General features: G+C 35.7%; 3 protein-coding genes across 3 annotated transcripts; 2 read left to right on the forward strand and 1 right to left on the reverse strand.

Moving 5' to 3' along the window:
* Positions 1–1,326: 1,326 nt before the first annotated feature.
* LOC123881087 (lebocin-1/2-like) lies at positions 1,327–2,005 on the reverse strand. The gene has a single exon (XM_045929656.1). The coding sequence runs from the start codon at positions 1,942–1,944 to the stop codon at positions 1,543–1,545; it is 402 nt and encodes a 133-aa protein (XP_045785612.1). The 5' UTR covers positions 1,945–2,005; the 3' UTR covers positions 1,327–1,542.
* Positions 2,006–3,231: 1,226 nt separating this feature from the next.
* On the forward strand, positions 3,232–5,979 carry LOC123879087. Its single transcript, XM_045926625.1, has 2 exons — positions 3,232–3,875; positions 5,401–5,979. Exons 1-2 carry the CDS (start codon positions 3,291–3,293, stop codon positions 5,824–5,826), a joined length of 1,011 nt encoding a protein of 336 aa, XP_045782581.1. The 5' UTR covers positions 3,232–3,290; the 3' UTR covers positions 5,827–5,979.
* Positions 5,980–6,153: 174 nt separating this feature from the next.
* Positions 6,154–13,229, forward strand: LOC123881084 (NCK-interacting protein with SH3 domain). The gene is made up of 12 exons (XM_045929642.1): positions 6,154–6,233; positions 6,465–6,523; positions 7,055–7,239; positions 7,509–7,824; positions 8,286–8,497; positions 9,314–9,547; positions 9,881–10,003; positions 10,644–10,827; positions 11,231–11,452; positions 11,958–12,130; positions 12,684–13,014; positions 13,168–13,229. Exons 2-11 carry the CDS (start codon positions 6,499–6,501, stop codon positions 12,873–12,875), a joined length of 1,866 nt encoding a protein of 621 aa, XP_045785598.1. The 5' UTR covers positions 6,154–6,233; positions 6,465–6,498; the 3' UTR covers positions 12,876–13,014; positions 13,168–13,229.
* The last annotated feature ends 4,539 nt before the right edge of the window (positions 13,230–17,768 follow it).

Consider the following 17,768-nt stretch of genomic DNA (forward strand, 5'->3'; position numbering starts at 1 on the left):
AGGCTATATTTTATCCCGGAAAATAGAAAAAAAAAATTTAAAAAATGTCCACCCGTGCGAAGCCGGGGCGGGTCGCTAGTAATTAATATATAAATTACCAAATAATAATGCCTACAAAGGACGGCAATAATGTGATCAGTAGTAGGCCGGCGATGGGTTGAGAAGTTTGAGATTAAGGTGGATTTCCTATAAGGTCAACTGGCCCGGGCTTAGGATGGCCAGATATTAGAAGCGTCGCAAAAAATATTATATCTACCTATGTGGACATAAAATGACAAAATTTCAGTGCCTAGCGCTAAAGCATAGAGTATTACGTCTTCATATTATATGGAAAAAATATCATCCCTACTATTACTAATATTATAAATGCTAAAAGTGTGTCTGTCTGTCTGTCTGCTACGTTTTCACGGCCCAACCGCTGAACCGATTTTGATGATAATTTGGTACAGACATGGGCTACATCCCGGGGAAGGACATAGGCTACTTTTTATCCCGGAAAATCAAAGAGTTCCTGCGGGATTAAAAAACCGAAATCCAGGCGGGCGAAGCCGCGGGCATCCTCTAGTACGTAATATGTAAATGATGAGTGAGGAGATTGCTAGTTCGCCTCTGGTTGAGGTGATGATGATGCTCAAAGCCGCAAAATATTTCCATTTGTAGCGAATCACATTGTGAATGTCGCTTGTTGTTGACTTTGGCACTTCGATGAAGAATTAGTACTTAGGTACTTTATGTTGGCGCTTTGGCATCAAGTTTCTTACCGGCTCTTCTCAGGAACCTGCGTTCCGAACAGGTTGATTCTTCCTTACTAACATTATACGATATTAAATCCTTATTAATCATACTAATATTGACTAATATTATAAATGCGAAAGTATGTCTGTCTGTCCTTCTGCTAGCTTTTCACGGCCCATCACTTTTCCGATTATGACTTTTGGTTTGAGATAGCTTGGACGGGTTCAAGGACATAGGCTACTTTTTGACGCGGAAAATCAACGAGTTTCTACGGGATTTTCAAAAACCTAAATTCACGTTAACCAAGTCACAGGCACCGTCTAGGTACGTATTGGTGATAGAGATCCCGTATACAGATAGGTATACTGAGAGATAGGGAGAATTCCTACGGGATTTTTAAAAAAAAACCTCAAATCTACGCGGCTTAAGTTCCGGGCATCATCAAAGTCAAGTAAATTAATAAAAAAGAAATTGACCGTCGCGTCGTGAATTTTGTTTTTTTTATATTATTTTATCAATAGATATATATTTTATTTCCTATTCATATTTTGTTCCTGTTCTAATACCAAAAGTACAAATAAAACGAAAACATCTCATAAATAGCTTTATTAAAATAAATACTATGAGTAGATAGGTACATTTGTTTCATAAGTGCATTCATATTACATTAATTCGTTCGAAGTCAAAAACAGATAGGTACTTAGTTCTAAAATGTGTATGTTTTTCAAGCTCAATACTTTCATATAATTTATCACATGTACTTAGTTCGAGTACAGATAAGTATTGATATGCATGGTATCTAAATGCTTAATACTTTGCATAAATGGGGAAAGGCCGCGTTGGAGGGTTAGGATTGAATGGTCCACTCGGTATTGGATAGGGGAAGGGTGATGGTCGTGGTATAAATGGATCATATATATCTCTTTTCATTCGACGGTCACCTGATCCGCTGGAACTCGGGCTAACACTTCGAGCATATCTTCTGTCCGGATCAAGTCTTACATCATCGATCATAGAGGGCCGAAGTGGTGATTCTTGAGCAGGAGCGTCGCGAGCAGTTCGAATGATAGGCTCTTGTGGAGGAGGTATATACGTCGGCAAGATGATTACTGGATCTGATGAGGGTCGGTACGTTGGAAATATGATATACTGACCAATGCTGTCAGTGACCAATACAACCAAAACTAAAATGGATGTTAATTTGAACATGATTGTCGTCTATAAGTCCCTGTGAATATTCTGTAAGTGACCCGTCTGTAGAATCGTGTTGAACTTTTATACTTGCCGTATCTTGACAAAAACTTAAGGTGTTTTCACAACGATAAACGGCTATATAATAATTTGTGGCATAATTATTTTGTGGTCTTGAGTTATAAACACATAATTCATAAGAGAAAAGAGAAAACCTTATATTTAAAAATTATTTTATATTAAAGTCTGTCTTGTCTATCTATTAGGTACCTATTCACGGCCCTGAGGGGTCTCTCCGTCACTCGCTTCATACAAACGTAGTTCCAATTTCATTTGAATATTAAGCAACCAAAGTCCATGAAATTTTGCAGACATATTCTAGAAACTAATATCTATGTTTTCCAGATTTCTGTTAAAATATTCGGTTTCAAAGTTACGCGGTCGTAAAAATTTACATACAAATCTTTGAGCCCCTGTAATTTTAAAACTACATATTTTTAGTAAAATCTAAAACACCACAGACACAGATATTAGTTTCTAGAATATGTCTGCAAAATTTCATGGACTTTGGTTGCTTAGTATTCAAATGAAATTGGAACTACGATTGTATGAAGCGAGTGACGGAGAGAGCCCTGTTAAACTGAGCTTGATACTCATAGACAAAGCTTATCTTGGTTTGAACGCTAGTTCGGAAAGGATACTTTTTAGGAAAACAAATGGCTTCGTACAGAACATTCATGCATGCAGATGAATCTATATGGTCTGAAGCATTCTTCTTTATACTGCACTAAACTTAAAAATTAACAGAACATATTTTTCGCAGTATTTGATTAGTGCTAATTCAATCATACACAATCTTCAAACTAAGTAAATTGGCTGGTCTCCAACGTATGGAACCTTAAGTGCGCGAATTTGACTCGCACTTGGGCAGTTCTTTAATTTAGTGAAGACATTCAACAGAATTTTGTGAATGTGAAACAGCATTTTGTAAATGAGCCATAAATGAGGGACTTCACTTTGTAAAACGTAAAGAGGGAAGAACCCGATACCTACTTATCATTTGTTAATTGACCTTGCTAATCAAAGATCACGTCAATTAAAATTTGTTTTATTACTGGGTACATAGGTAGACCGTACTTTCGCTTGAATGATTATCGTTAAATTTTTATAATACTTACCTACCTGTTGTTGCTGTATATATGAAACTATTTAGAGAAATAAAATGTTCTTTCCTTTTTACTTACTAACATCTTTAAGGGGAAGACCCTTGATAATTTTCCTTAAAAGTCAATTTGTATAAAACATCCAAGAAGTTAGTAATGCCCATCATTTACTAAGTAGAAGTTATCTCAACATAAGTGAAGATGATTAAAATATTATCAGTCTTGGTACTAGCAACTCTAGTCGCTGACGCATTCGGCCAGCGCTTCATACATCCAACGTATAGGCCTCCTCCGCGACGACCAGTGATCATACGGACCGTTCGTGACGTCAGTGATCAACCACTATGGCTATACCAAGGTGACATTCCACGAGCACCTGCATCCGGTGACCACCCAGTACTACCAACAACCATCGATGATGTAAAACTGGACCCAAATAGAAGATACGCACGTGACGTCAATGATCAACCATTGTGGCTGTACCAAGGTGACATTCCCCGAGCACCTGCATCCGGTGACCACCCAGTTCTACCAACCATCATCGATGATGTAAAACTAGACCCAAACCAAAGATACGCTCGAAGCGTGGACTCTCCGAGCGCCCGCCGGTCAGGTGGTGGATCAAGATCTACCGGCAATCACGATACTGGGCGGACTCATCCCGGATATAATCGTCGAAATGCTAGAGATGTTGAATTTACTCAAAGGCCTGGATGGCCTAAACCTCGTCCTACCGTAGGACCCGTACGTCCATTCCCTCGCCAGCAACCTTTATCGCCAATATCTTAAAATATTAGTATATTAGTATTTTTACCCACATATAAGCTGATGATAGAGGAATGTGCAGTGCTCAGACAAGCCGTCAAGCGCTTAAAAAAACCAATATTGTAATCTTTTTTTGTTGAAAATAAAAAAATTAAAAAAAAATTAAAATTAGTATTTTTAACCATCTATATACATACTAACAAATAAAATTGAAGTGTCTATCTGTTTGAACGGGCTAATCTTCGGATTGGCTAAACCTGTTTTGAGAGGACTTTCACAGACAAGTAGAGGCCAATAAGTAACAAATGGAGGACTCTGAAAAATTGAGTTGTGTTTTTCTACCTAACACTGATATCTCGGAGATTTCTGAACCGATTTGCTTTTTTTTTAATCGATTAAGAAACTTTGCGACATTGTTCCATAAAAAATTTGGATTCCTACTCGTCAATCCTGATGCTGCAGGGGATCTGACCAATATACGCAGGCGAAGCTGCGGGCATCATCGTAGTCCAGTGTAAGTACGCATAGCTACCCGGTACACTTTCTTTGAGGCTAATCGCAACGACACCGTCAAAACTGGGTTATCAATTAGGATCAAACAGAGCTCCGAGAACACAAATATTTTGTAACCTACCTTTGTAATATCTCACAACTTTTTCCGTATGTATATTTACATAAATCTACTTACCTACTTACTTACGGGTAAGAACCGTGATCAAAGAAAAATGAGAATTACTTAGTGTTTGCAAATCATAATTGCATAATCTACTTACGAGTAGTATTATAGGCGACAGACACATCACACAACACGCGACGGAACGTCAAAACATATCCAACCATATCCACCATATCCAACGCATGAAAATTCTCTATAATGACGATTTCTATTAAAACCTACCTACTGGAAGAATGCCAAGATCCGCGTCGTCTGCGTGGATTTAGGTTTTGAAAATCCTGTGTACCTAACTAAATACTATAATTTAATCCCTCTTTGATTTTCCGGGATAAAAGTAGCCTATGCCCGTCTCCAGAATCAAAGTTATCTTTGTACTAAATAAGTACTTATGATGCCGGCGACTTCATCCACGTGGATTTACGAGTAAGTTCTTGAGAATCCCGTAGAAATTCTTTGATTTTCCGGAACAAAAAGTATATCCTTACTTACTTAGGGATGCAAACTATCTCTCTCTGTACCCATCAAAAAGGTTAAATAGATGAATCGTGAAAAGCTAAACGACACACACGCACACACATTCCAGGTACCTATACAGTTTTATTAAATATAAGAACACACCTTTTGTGTGACGTACTGCCGCGGCCGTGCTGTTGTCGTGACGTAGAGTCTATCCAAGCCTTAACAGAAACTCCTACCCTGCCATACTTACTCAATGTAGGTATACTTTTTACATTATTTACGTTCCAAGATAACCAAACTAAAGTCCCCTTTATAAAACACACATCAATAAAATTAGTCATAGATAGGTAGACAGGTAGGTAGGTCCTATAAGATAAATAGTAAGTATGTTTTCCCTAACAAATGATATATAAATCTCCATCTCGGTATTTAATAGCATCATTCACAGCAGACGACTGGAGACAAGACGTAAAAATGCTTAAATTAATATCAGTTTTATTGTTACTGGTGTGTATCGACTATGCCTTAAGTCAGCGCTTTATTCGTCTGACGTATAGACCTCCTCCACGAAGATACATCATTCGAAGAGTTCGGGACGTGAGTGATCAAGAACCGTTGTGGCTAAATCAAGACAGCAATCATCCTCGAGCGCCTACCAGTGGTGATAATCCCGTGCTGCCCCCTTATATCGATGATGTAAAAGTGTACCCAAACAGAAGGTACGCCCGGAGTGTAGATTCACCAAGTGCTAGGCGGTCCAGAGGAAGTAGTTCAAAATCTAGCCGTAGTCATGATACCGGAAGAACTCATCCTGGATACAATCGGCGTAATGCTTAAGAGGTTTCAACCAGGTTTCAACGGTTTCAACATTGACCCGATTTTTATGGTACATGAAACCTAACATGAAAAAGTAGCTGTAACTAGTTAAAATGAAATTGTATTAATTAATTATAGTAAATATTATATCCATTAAAATTATGTAAGTACCTATCTTATTGTATTGTTTACTTGATTCCCCGTGCGTCCATTAAGCTTTGTTCATAAAGCAAGTTCTTTATCATGGCAACATTATCGCTGTCGTTAAATTGTCAACGGTTTAGCGTATTTTTCTTGGAAACCAGTTGGCAGCACTGATGACTGATTGCTGTCAGTGTCATAAAAATATGAAATTCATAATTACTCATTTTTCAGAGGGTTTAGATTTCAGCTTCAGCTTTATTATACAAAATCAATTAGTTTAAATGGTAAAAAAAAACACTGCATAAATTGTTTTACATATAACCTTTTGCAATTTGTTTAAAGACTACATTTGCACTAATGTTTTAATTATGTTGACTTTTAATGTCGGCAGTCGGCACTTGACTTGCCCTAAGTAGTTGTTAAATTGAAATTTGTTTAATTGGTACATATTTAAATGATCTGGAAAAAAAGCTACAACATTTTATACTAAAGTGTGCTTGTGTTTACAAAAATAGGTTAATTTTATCTATTGGAAAAGTAATATTCACGATGGGCGACAGTCTGCTAAGTATGGGTAAGTGTAAGGTTTTTAATCTCTCTGCAGCGTATTGCTTATTGCTGAGGGTTGTAAACCCTTCGTATGTATCAGATATTCATAGGAGTTTTCTTGGGATAATAATGCGTGGAGTGCGTTATATCAGGGGTCTCTAACTAAGGCCTGTGGGCTAAAACTGACCCAAAACAGCGAGCTGAAAATGCCTGATAGTTTATTATGACTATACCTGACCTGTGATAGTTTATTATGACTATATTACATTAATATGTAGGGAAGTCACACAAAACATTAGGCAATCAAATGTTTCTTATACAGATCTGGGGCCTTTGGACTAGTGAAGAAATCAGTGTGGCCCTTAGGCTAAAATATATAGAGACCCCTGCTCAAATGATTGTGACACCAAATTGCAACCATGTGTGTAATTAAGATGTTATAAGCGAATACAAACATACAAGTGTTTTTTTTTAATATTATTAATTAGAGATTGCAAAACCAATGTACAAAATATATATTTAAAGAAAGTAAATAAGTATTTAAAACAAATTTCAGATGAGTTGGAAATGCTCACAGCACTTTATGAGTTTGAGGCAACGTTGGCTAAAACCTTGAGTTTTTCCGAAGGTGAATTCTTCTTTCTGCAACAGACAAACACGAAGCAAAGAAACTGGTGGCATGTTGTTAATAGAAAAGGTCACGTAGGATTTGTGCCATCCAATTATGTAGCTACAGTCAAGGTAACTCTTTATTAGACCAATTAACACACACTAAAACTCAGCTTAGCTATAATACAGTTCAGAAACAAACATGTTTGGGCTCACCATACTGCTGGACATCCAACTAAATTACTTGAATTTATGTGCAGGCTGAGATGAGTGTGTATTAAAATGTTTACTTAAGAGCATTTATTATGTTGTATTTGCATAATTTATAAGCTTAGCTGAACTGTATATTTGTTATACTGTGCTTCTGAATGAAATCATTCTATATAATATTTTGGTTGTAGGTTGAGCCAGACTTCTTCTTAGCATTTATCAATGATTGTATCAAGAGTTTGAATGAGTGTAATGCAATGACAACCCAAAAACAAGAGCTGTTGACAAAATTGAATGAGAAAAAAAAGCAACTTCAAGTTTTAGTGAAGCCCCCGAGTAAGAAACAGGCAGCTCCGAAACCACCACTCCATTTGGATGAGAACACTCCTCCCAATGGGGTGTCACCGTGCTTTGATTTAAGGCCTGTGGTTTCACAACAGCATATTTCTGAAGAGCGGCAGTCCTGCTCATCGCCATCTAAGTCTGTGAACAGTACAGTTACTAAAGGTAAGTGACTTTTGTCACAGTGTGTTTATACATTATTATATTTTGTTATGACCTTTCGACTTTGAATAGATACGTAATGCATATGTGTATTAATTTTTAACAGATATTTTACAGATTTATGGTTTATTTACATAATATTATCGTTTAACCCTAGGTTACAATTTAAGACTTTGGATGCAAAGGAGTGTTATGTGTTCATCAGTCTATTTAATAGCATTTGAACCAGCAGCATTAGACAATTCAAAAGGACTTGCAAAAGTTTAATTGAATAAAAAATATTTTTATCTATTTAAAATGCCTGGCCAGATTTTTATATGTGAATTGTTTTAATAGATTTATTTTTACCCAAGTTACAAATTTTTATCACATTTTTTTTCAACTTGATAAATAGAGACGGTATTTTGTAGTAATGTTTTTTTCACAACTTGATTAATTTATATTAATTGCTATTCTGTTTATAGATAGTGATGAAGAGAAAAAGACAACCAGTGCCAAATCCCCTTCTAACCAGCTCTCATCGGATACTGACAATCAAGATGATAACAGTCAAGATAGTAGTGAGAGCATCAAGCCCAATGCCATATATGAGATTGTTCAAGCTGTGCGCAAGGAAACACAACTCAGCCATGAAATGTCCAAAGTTGCTGTTGAAACAGTTTTGATTTCATTAAGAGTAAGTATCCATGAGTTTATCAAACAAATTATTTAATGAGCCGGACAAACAAACAAAATTAATACCAACCAAATACCACTACCATCCACCTACAGAAGTATCACTCAACAAATACATTTAAATAAATAGCAACTCTTGTTACAACACAATAAAATGCAATTTAGCTCGGACAGCACTGCAGACAAGTATTTAATAAAAACCACTCTTTCTATCGCATAGATTCTCTCATAAGAGATAAGAGTATGTGAGTGATGTCAACAGAGCCCGTAGTTCTATTTCTCGGGTCACTTTTTCTTTCTTTCTTCTCTCTGGGCTGGTTTCCGCACTTAAACGTTTTCGTCTGTTGTTTTCAGGTCATATGACCAAGTGAGTCTGCACTGTTACCACCAATAGTGCATATTCTGTTCACCACACATCCTTAAACAAAACTGACATGTCTAAAGAAGTGCTAAACTATTTTGCAGGCAACATTCTAAAATGAATGGGACTACTTTTTAACCCCCAACCCAAAAAGAGGGGTGTTATAAGTTTGACGTGTGTATCTGTCTGTGGCATCATAGCTCCTAAATTAATGAACCGATTTTAATTTAGTTTTTTTTTTTTGTTTGAAAGGTGGCTTGATCGAGTGTTATTAGCTATAATCGAAGAAAATCGGTTCAGCCGTTTGAAAGTTATTAACTCTTTTCTAGTTTTATTATAGAGGCTTTTGTGTGGGGGTTCTTAAAATTTTAAGTTATAAATAAACCTTTTAATTTAGTTTAGTTAAGAGATAACTGATAAGTTTACAAACGAATAGGAACCTTTTACTCTGACCAGGAATTTCTCCCTGGAGGAGCAGCGAGGTCTATAATCGACGCGCTTCTGCGTGAAGCCAATAGCAACATCACATGTCCTAAGAACGCCATTGACGCCGCTCCGGACGCCTTGCGCATGATGACAGCGCTCAATGTACTGTCCAAAGCGGCGAACGACGCGCAGCAGCGAGGCTGGGCGCTGCACGACGACGCGCACGACATACAAACACAGTTGTTGGAGCTTATATCTGTTATGGTATGAAATTGTGTAATGTTTTTAGGGTACCTCATATACCCATACCTCAAAAGAAAAATAAAGGATCTTGTGGGATTATTTCGTTGGTTGTAGTCTGAACTTTCCACAGGTGGAATGCCCCACCTATGACGTGGCATTCACTTCGAATGACCTATTTATGGAACTTTCGTCGACCTCTATCGTCAGTCAGATGTTTTGTTTGCAATATATTGTGAACTTTTAAAAAATACAGGTTTTTTGTGGTACCTTATCAGTAATCATCAGTACTGTCATCTGTCTTCGTTTTTGCTAGCGTTCTGGTTACAACATGTATAAAAAAAAAGTTTATTGCAGTCAAATGCAGATGTGAACATATCGCAGCATGTTCTAAGTAGTCACCGCTACGTGTACGTAACTACCCTCGTGCAGTACTATCAGATGGAGACACGCTGGCCGCTCCGGCAACTCCTACTGCAGGTATTATTAACAATTTTTAACTTCATTTTCGCATGTTTGATTCAAATCTTTTCAAACAATTTATTTTGATTACTTCTGTTGAACTGATTCTAGTGGAACTGAAATTTTGTAAGAATTTGCTCAGCAGAAGAACTTACGAATTTTGTACCTATGACATTACTATACTGTGTTGCTGGTTCCAACTACACAGTACTGGTGCTGCAGAGAACCGCGAGGACTATGGATCTGCCGATTATGAATTATAGTCTTGATATACATTGCCATTGAACTTCAGGCTCTATCTCCTTAATCGTGTTAAAGGCTCTATCTCCTTAATCGTGTTAATATAAGGCCATCTATAACCAGCATTCATCAATGCAACATCTTTGATATTCCATTGGATTTGACAAAATTCACACACAGTACAAAGTACGCAATGCAAAGGCTTAAGCATAATTAGCTTTAACGTTGAAGCAAAACTTTGTGCGGAAACCTGCATGCTTGAGTATTCTCCAAAGTGTTCTCAAAGGTGTGTGAAATCTGCCAATCTACAGTTGGACAGTGTGTTAGACTGTATGTCCAAACGTACTCTTCTCATTCTGAGAGGAGACCCGTGATCAGTAGTGAGTCGGCGATAGGTTGATGGTGATTGGGTTTGTAGGCATTTGGAGTAATGTGCGGGTTGGAAAGGACAGCGCTGGCAACCCTGGCCCTCTCTGCGCTTCCAGCAGAAATAGCGCGAGACATGATCGACAATCCTCACGCTGTCAGTCGATTGTCACACTCCGCTCTGCTGCTATCTATGGTATTGTCTATGGGTGACAAGCTGCCGATTACGCATTTTGGTGAGCGATGAATTTTTTTAATGGAAATCATAAATGCTTCTGAAACAGCTCGGGATATACGCGACAACTCTCACGCGAACTAAATGCCCTGCCCATTGCCACCTCAGTTTTGCTACCCGTTGAGCTATATCGGTTACTTTGGTTTTCCTACGGATCTCTTCATTTCTGGTTTAATCACGTGCCTACCTAGAGAGACTCCAAGCATAGCTCTCTGCATCACCCACTAAGTGACTGAGCTTTCTTATAAGGCTCATTGTTAGCGACCAGGTCTCGGTTCTATATATTATCATCACTGGCAACATGCTGTTCAAAGACTTTAGTCTTTCAAGGAGTTTTGGTCGAGAAGACATCTCAAAGCTTTCTGTACACTACCACTTCATTACTTTTCTTTAAACTTTTTCAGAGCAACTTGGCGTAGAGTTCGCGCAGTTTCTCCTACAACTGATTGAGAACCCGCCAGAAACGGACATGGATGAACAGATTCCAGATCTTTTCCTCACTCTCCTTCTGGCGTACAACCTACAGTTCGAGAATCCAGCCGAAAATCTCCTACTCAATGCTCTCGAAACTATCGACAATGCTAAAACCTTCTGCGAGAAAGTTCTTTTGCTGTTCAATCGGGAAGGTAAGCATAATGGTATGCGCCACGAAATAGGTGTTTATCAGGTTGAAGGCTGTCTGTCTGTCCTTGATACGTTGAAGGGATTTTTATTAGGTTGGTTAGATCTTTGATGAAAATTTGTTCACATGTTGTATCAAAATCATTAATCTTTTTTTCTAACTGGTGTATAACATCTGTTATAAAAATGCCTAATATAGCATTTAAACCTTTGTAAATGGTAGATGTTGTGAGGTAAAGGTAACGTTTTTGAGGTAAAGCTGCACACACACTTTCGGGGTATCGGGACCTAATTTGAAACAAACACAGCGATTTAACCACCACATTGGCTGGGCAGCGCGCATTATTGACAATACAATTGAGCAAAAGAGCACAAAAGAGGACCATTATCTCGCTGTCTTATTTTGTCATAATATGAGTGACTGAGACAGAGTATGAATAGTCTTCAGGTGCCCCACGACGTTTTATCGCTTTTTATATGGGTTTTAAAAAGCTTTTCTTTTTTATTCAGAGGACCCAGTGCACATTTTCGACCACGAACCAGCGCCTCCGCACTCAGTGTTTAAGCTGGTATCAGATCTGTTCAGCCGCAAGAAGACCGCAGCACACTTCTACACGAACGACCTCAAAGTGGCCATTGATATCATTGTGAGGCAGCTCGCGGACCTCGGCCCTGGAGACATTGTAAGTACCTCATAACACACAGAATTAGGGATAACCGCAGTGGTTTGTACTTTTGCAGCCGCAGGTAAACCTATTGTATATACAGGTTGTAACCAGAATACTAGCAAATACTTAGCGTTATTATTATACTACTTTAACACAGTCCAATAACCTTAATAAATAAATTGCCTTATTTTGTAGTTTTAGTGGTTTATTTTTCCAACCCGCAATCAAAAATCAAGCGTGTAAAAATCAAGTTGCCCCACCTACGACGCGGTTGACTCCGAGTGACTTACCCAACTTTCATTGTTCTCTAGTTTTCAGTCAGTCAGATATTTTATTTGCAATATATCGTGAACCTTTAACAAATACAGATTTTTATTTTTATTTTTTAGCGTTTTTGTGTTATCTTATCAGTAATATCACCTTTTTCTCGTTTTTCTAGAAAAAACGAAATTTCATCCAATGTTGGGTTGTGAAAAGCTAGTAGTACACAGATATGGGTATAATTATGTGGATGCTTTCTTATAAAGATATATTTTTTATACTAATTATTTATGGTTTCGATTTTTAGTCTCGCCAACAATACCTCAAGATCCTGCAAGGCATAATCCGTAACACGGACTACGGCACTCACGTGCACCGACGCGAAGACCTGCTGCGTTGCTTCCGCCGCATCTTCTGCGAAGAGGGAGATCTAAGCCGGGACGACCAGGCGCTCGTGCGGGCCATCTCCAACGAATTCCCACAGTTCTTTAAATCTTAAGGTATATTTACTTTAGATCTAATTCATGAAACGCAGAAAGGTCAGTTATCTGGGGCATGACCGGCACCGTCTCCTTCAGACCATTATGATTGCCAAAATTGAGAGAAATAGTCAGTAGAAAAAGAAAGGCGTGGCTTAGGTTAAAATCCATAGAGCGTACTTTGACTTTGCTTAGACTTAAATTTCAGTTAAAACGAGACAGATTTATGCCAGCAGGATAACGCTGTCTCTTTTTAACAGTTGTCTTAAGTCTAAGCAAAGTCTAAGTGCGCTCTATAAATCTCAGCCTTAGAAACGTCCGGGAATGGACTGCGATAATCAACGTAGCACAACTTTTCTGCTTGGCGAACAAGATGATGGCCACTCTTCAATAGTGGTGAGGCACAAGAAGATAAGATATCTAATTGGAACGGTGGTGTTACATTAATTAGATAGTTAATGATAAATTATACAAAACCAAAATACAAAAAAAAAGAAAACATTTTGAATAACAGCAGGATCATTAAATGCACAGTCAAACAGTATGACTGACCAAATTTTTAAGGCATATAGTACCTTCCAGGTACAAAAGGCTCACTCCATAAAGATGTTTTAATAAATAGCGATTGTTATTACGACAGAATAAAGTGCAATTCAACTCGCACATAACAAATTCCAATATATTATATTAAAGTGTGAGCCCAAAATTATTACATAATGTATCTATTCTTAACCTGAAGATAAGTTACATACTAAAATTGTATCATCTTTTTTGACTTAATAACAATGTTACTAAAGTAACTTATCAACAGATTACAGATAGATCGATTTTATTAATTTTGGCCGTAATAATACAATATCTATGGCCCCGTATGTTATTCACGGTGTATGTAGACATGAGTAGGCTCTGTCTTGTTGGCTCTAATTAAGATATGAATTTGGTTTTGATTAATATTGAGGGACTTTCTTTGCTTTATCGTGATTTTCTTTAATATTAAAAAAATCAAAAGCATAAGATAAGTTTAGTGAAAATAGTTTAAAAAATTAAATGGTACCTATGCACAAACATTTATATGGACAAAAAAAGTTAAGGTATTAATATAAATCAATGTTTTTCCTCAAGTAAAGAGTCTTTATCAAATTTATAATTACTCAGTTACATAGTTAACAAAAAAATCTAGTCGATTATATCTAGAAATTGATTAAATAACAATAATATTTTTGAAAATATTACTCGGAACGCCTTAATTAAATTTTAAGGTGAATTTCAATGAGATTTCTAGATGGAAAGGTGAAATTCGTGGTTGGCTGTGTTACTCTATAATCCCGACATTTGCCTCACTTATTCTTACTTATATTAAATAAAAAATATGCTATTTATTCATGTGAACATTTGTGTTGAATATGAACTAGTTACGGAGAAATGTTGGAATGAAATCTTGTGAGAGAGAGACCACTTTGTGTATTCAGTGCACAGAATAGTGTTCGAAAGTGAACATTTATAAATGGAAACATATATAGTGTAACCAGAACTCAAGCAAAAACTTAGGTTTATTATTATACTACCTAAACACAATCCAATATCAATAACCATTTGCGTTATTTTGTAGTTTTAGTGATTTAGTATTTTTGAAACCTGTTATGTATAGCGTGCTAAACTAGGATCAATGCCCCATAGCGGCATTGACCTCAAGTGACCTATTTACGTTCGTTGACCTCTAGCGTCAGTCAGATGTTTTATTTGCAATATATTGTGAACTTTCAAAGATACAGGTTTTTTTTTTAATTTTCGCATTTTTTTTGTGGTACCTGATCAGTAATCATCAGTACTATCACCTGTCTTCATTTTTGCCAGCGTTCTGGTTACACCTTGTACATATGACATATGGTCATCCTTTTCCTCACAGAGCAATGTAATGAGATGGCACGATTTAAGACGTGTCAATATAGTTTCCATTACGTAGCAAATTATTACCTACGAGTTCCTATCTCGCGATAAGTTCTCGAAACGATCTTATTTAAAGATCTTTCATTATTGAAAACAAATTCAGATCAAATTCTTATTAAAGTTACGAATATTACAATTTGAAATAATTAAGATTATAATTAATTATTTATTGGTAATTAAGTCTTCTAAAGTAAAGAAAATTAAGACAGTTTTAAGAACGAGAATGACAGTGTATCATAGATAAATATATTAATTATAGATATCGTTTTGATTGAAAGTTAGTGTTAGCACTTCAATGTGTGTGATTGTGAATATATTACGTATAAGATATTTTTATTAATATCGCACTGCTTGTTATAAGTCAGTATTTACAGCAGCTTTTGTCATTTTAACGTCAATACTTTATTGTATTTCTGGACATTTATATTTTGTCCATCAAAAACTTGAGATTTTTAATTCAGCTCTTCATTTGTAATATCTTACTTAGTACTTAATGTTAATATGTTATTGTTATAATATTGTGTTATGTGCCATTTATATCACGCCAAAGATTTAGGTTTATGCGCAGGCACTAAATAGCTTATGTATTTGTCAATTATATTAATCAAAACATATTACTCAGAGCCACAAAGTATTTTTATGTACAACCGAAAAATGTATTTTGTCTTACATAGTTTATATAATAGTGTGTTATAGGCCTAACGTAGAGAGACAGATTTAATTTTGTTGATCTCCTGACATAGTATTGTATATTCTACTAAAATCATTTATGTAATGAAGATCAGAATAGTATAACTTATTTAGTTGTTAGTAAAAACATTTCGCATTTTGTGTGAATAGGAGATATTATCTTTGCTTGTCTACCCACCGATATTTTTACAAATATAAAAAATATAGATATTCCATATAAAAATCACGATTTTGCAATCAAACCTCATAGATGTTATATATTCTTCTTATAATATTCGTGTGTTGAGTCGAGTGTTTTTGTGTGTTTGTGAGAAATGCTCTCGTATACTCGTAATTTGCCCCAATCCGCATACCTTACCTACTATATCTGTTATATTGTAGTTCTTAATATATTATAATATTTACCACGAAGTTATTCATTCCTTAAATTTTATTCTAACGTTATTCTAGATTATCGACCAATGTACCAGGGTTTAAAACTGAATTTGAAAAACAAAAGTAGATTTTATTATTATTGGTATACACGAGAAGAACGGCATTAGCGCACAGCTGAAGCTAAGCGACGCGTCATTTCTTAAAAATATTATCATGTATGTAATTGTATTTAGAACTTTATATCGTATAAGTTTACGAGATACTTTGCGTGAAACGAAACGAATAAATTAAACATTTCAATTTACCCCCGAGAGACCATAGTTATCATAATATTGCATTGTGATCGGGATCTAGTAGGTATATACTTAAGACAAGTGAAAATAAAACAAATATCAACTGGATGACTCAGATCCCTATACCGGCTGAAAAAACTGCTTATGATCCCCAAGCTTATAAGAACTATCTAGATTACACAGGGTTTCGAAAGAAACCGTATTCAAATCGGTTAATTCGTTTGAGCGCTACAATGCCATAATACGTACGTTAAATTACTTACTTGGCTACATTTTAGTGAAGACGCGTCGATTAATTCGAATGCCACAATCTTTGGCCACAATACGCTTCGAGCCAACGAGTGGCGTTAATGTAGATATACTATTTTTCTGTTAGTGCATAGATATATTTAAAAAAAGCATTTACATATTATTTATGTCTCTGACAGACGTATATATTTTTTAAGTTAAGTATCTAGGTAGGTAGGTTCAATATTTACCACTTACCAGTTCTATTTTCTACGCAATAAACATCATTAGCAATTTTATTTTGTGTGTGTGTGTGTGCATAGAAGACAAAGTCCGCATTCCTCATGAGAAGTTGTATTTATTTAAATCATTTCCTCCTAGCATTTACTACTAATAGGTAATCTCTCTAAATGATAAGACTTATTATTGTAAAACAATTATTTTATTTGCAAAGCAATAAATCGCAGTATCGCGATGACTTGAAGACACTTGGGCCATACATATTCAAACTTTAAAGAAAGTTAAACTTTTTTTATGGCACAGTACTTATAAATCGATTCTGAAAATTTCAATATAAACTGAAGTAAAATAATTATGAAATTACCTATAGAAATGTTTGGTGCAAGTGTACTCAACGTGATAAGTATCAATATTTTGTGTCGTTAAATGTCGTGTCGTTCCTTTGAGCACGCTCAAAATATTGCCAAACATGAATGTTGTTGTAATGCAAAAAAAAATGTAATTAAATGTTATTAGTTATGTACAGCAAAATGTGATTGAAATGATAACTACCATCTTTATTAAGCAGTGTATTATGTTTTTAATTTAAACATCAAGTTGCAAGAATGGTGCTAATTCAGTTGTAGTTTAAAATAAAATAAATTGGCAGCTCTAAAAATATTGCTTTCTATTCCCCTGGGAAGATTGTGAAAAGGATAGCATAGATAGGAAGAATAGTTAGACAGCAAGTATAGCGAATTAGCACCAATGTCGATCTATAGAATAGAATGACTGCATAAAATTGTATGTTGTTAATGAAAACATTAATAGTTGATTTATTTATCTTTTTTAACAAAAACATATATTTCTTGATTAAAATATCCAAACTGAGAATCATCATCATCATCATTATAACTTTAAGTATTACTATACTTACCAGAAAATTAACCTAAATCTTTCAATTTAAAAATTTATAATTTCAATAATTTTGAAGTGAAAACTTCTTTAGGCGAGTTGGGCAATTTTGGGATGAATAAAAACTTTAAGGAAGGATAGATGTAAAAAGTCATCTAATATTAATGGTTTTAATTAACAAATTACAACTGTTAATTATTTTAAAACCCAAAAACCACTGCTTTTTTATCATTTTTTTTAACTTTC

This window comes from Maniola jurtina, chromosome 3, assembly GCF_905333055.1.
Source record: "Maniola jurtina chromosome 3, ilManJurt1.1, whole genome shotgun sequence".
Classification (NCBI taxonomy): domain Eukaryota; kingdom Metazoa; phylum Arthropoda; class Insecta; order Lepidoptera; family Nymphalidae; genus Maniola; species Maniola jurtina.

Excerpts from the sequence above, each read along its gene's own strand:
- LOC123881084 (XM_045929642.1), top strand. The coding sequence starts at position 6,499 with ATGGGCGACAGTCTGCTAAGTATGG. Across the intron at positions 7,825-8,285 it reads GAACAGTACAGTTACTAAAG|ATAGTGATGAAGAGAAAAAG; the intron begins GTAAGTGACTTT and ends TTCTGTTTATAG. Across the intron at positions 10,004-10,643 it reads TCCGGCAACTCCTACTGCAG|GCATTTGGAGTAATGTGCGG; the intron begins GTATTATTAACA and ends TTGGGTTTGTAG.
- LOC123881087 (XM_045929656.1), bottom strand. The coding sequence starts at position 1,944 with ATGTTCAAATTAACATCCATTTTAGTTTTGGTTGTATTGGTCACTGAC.
- LOC123879087 (XM_045926625.1), top strand. The coding sequence starts at position 3,291 with ATGATTAAAATATTATCAGTCTTGGTACTAGCAACTCTAGTCGCTGAC. Across the intron at positions 3,876-5,400 it reads AACCTTTATCGCCAATATCT|AAATCTCCATCTCGGTATTT; the intron begins TAAAATATTAGT and ends CAAATGATATAT.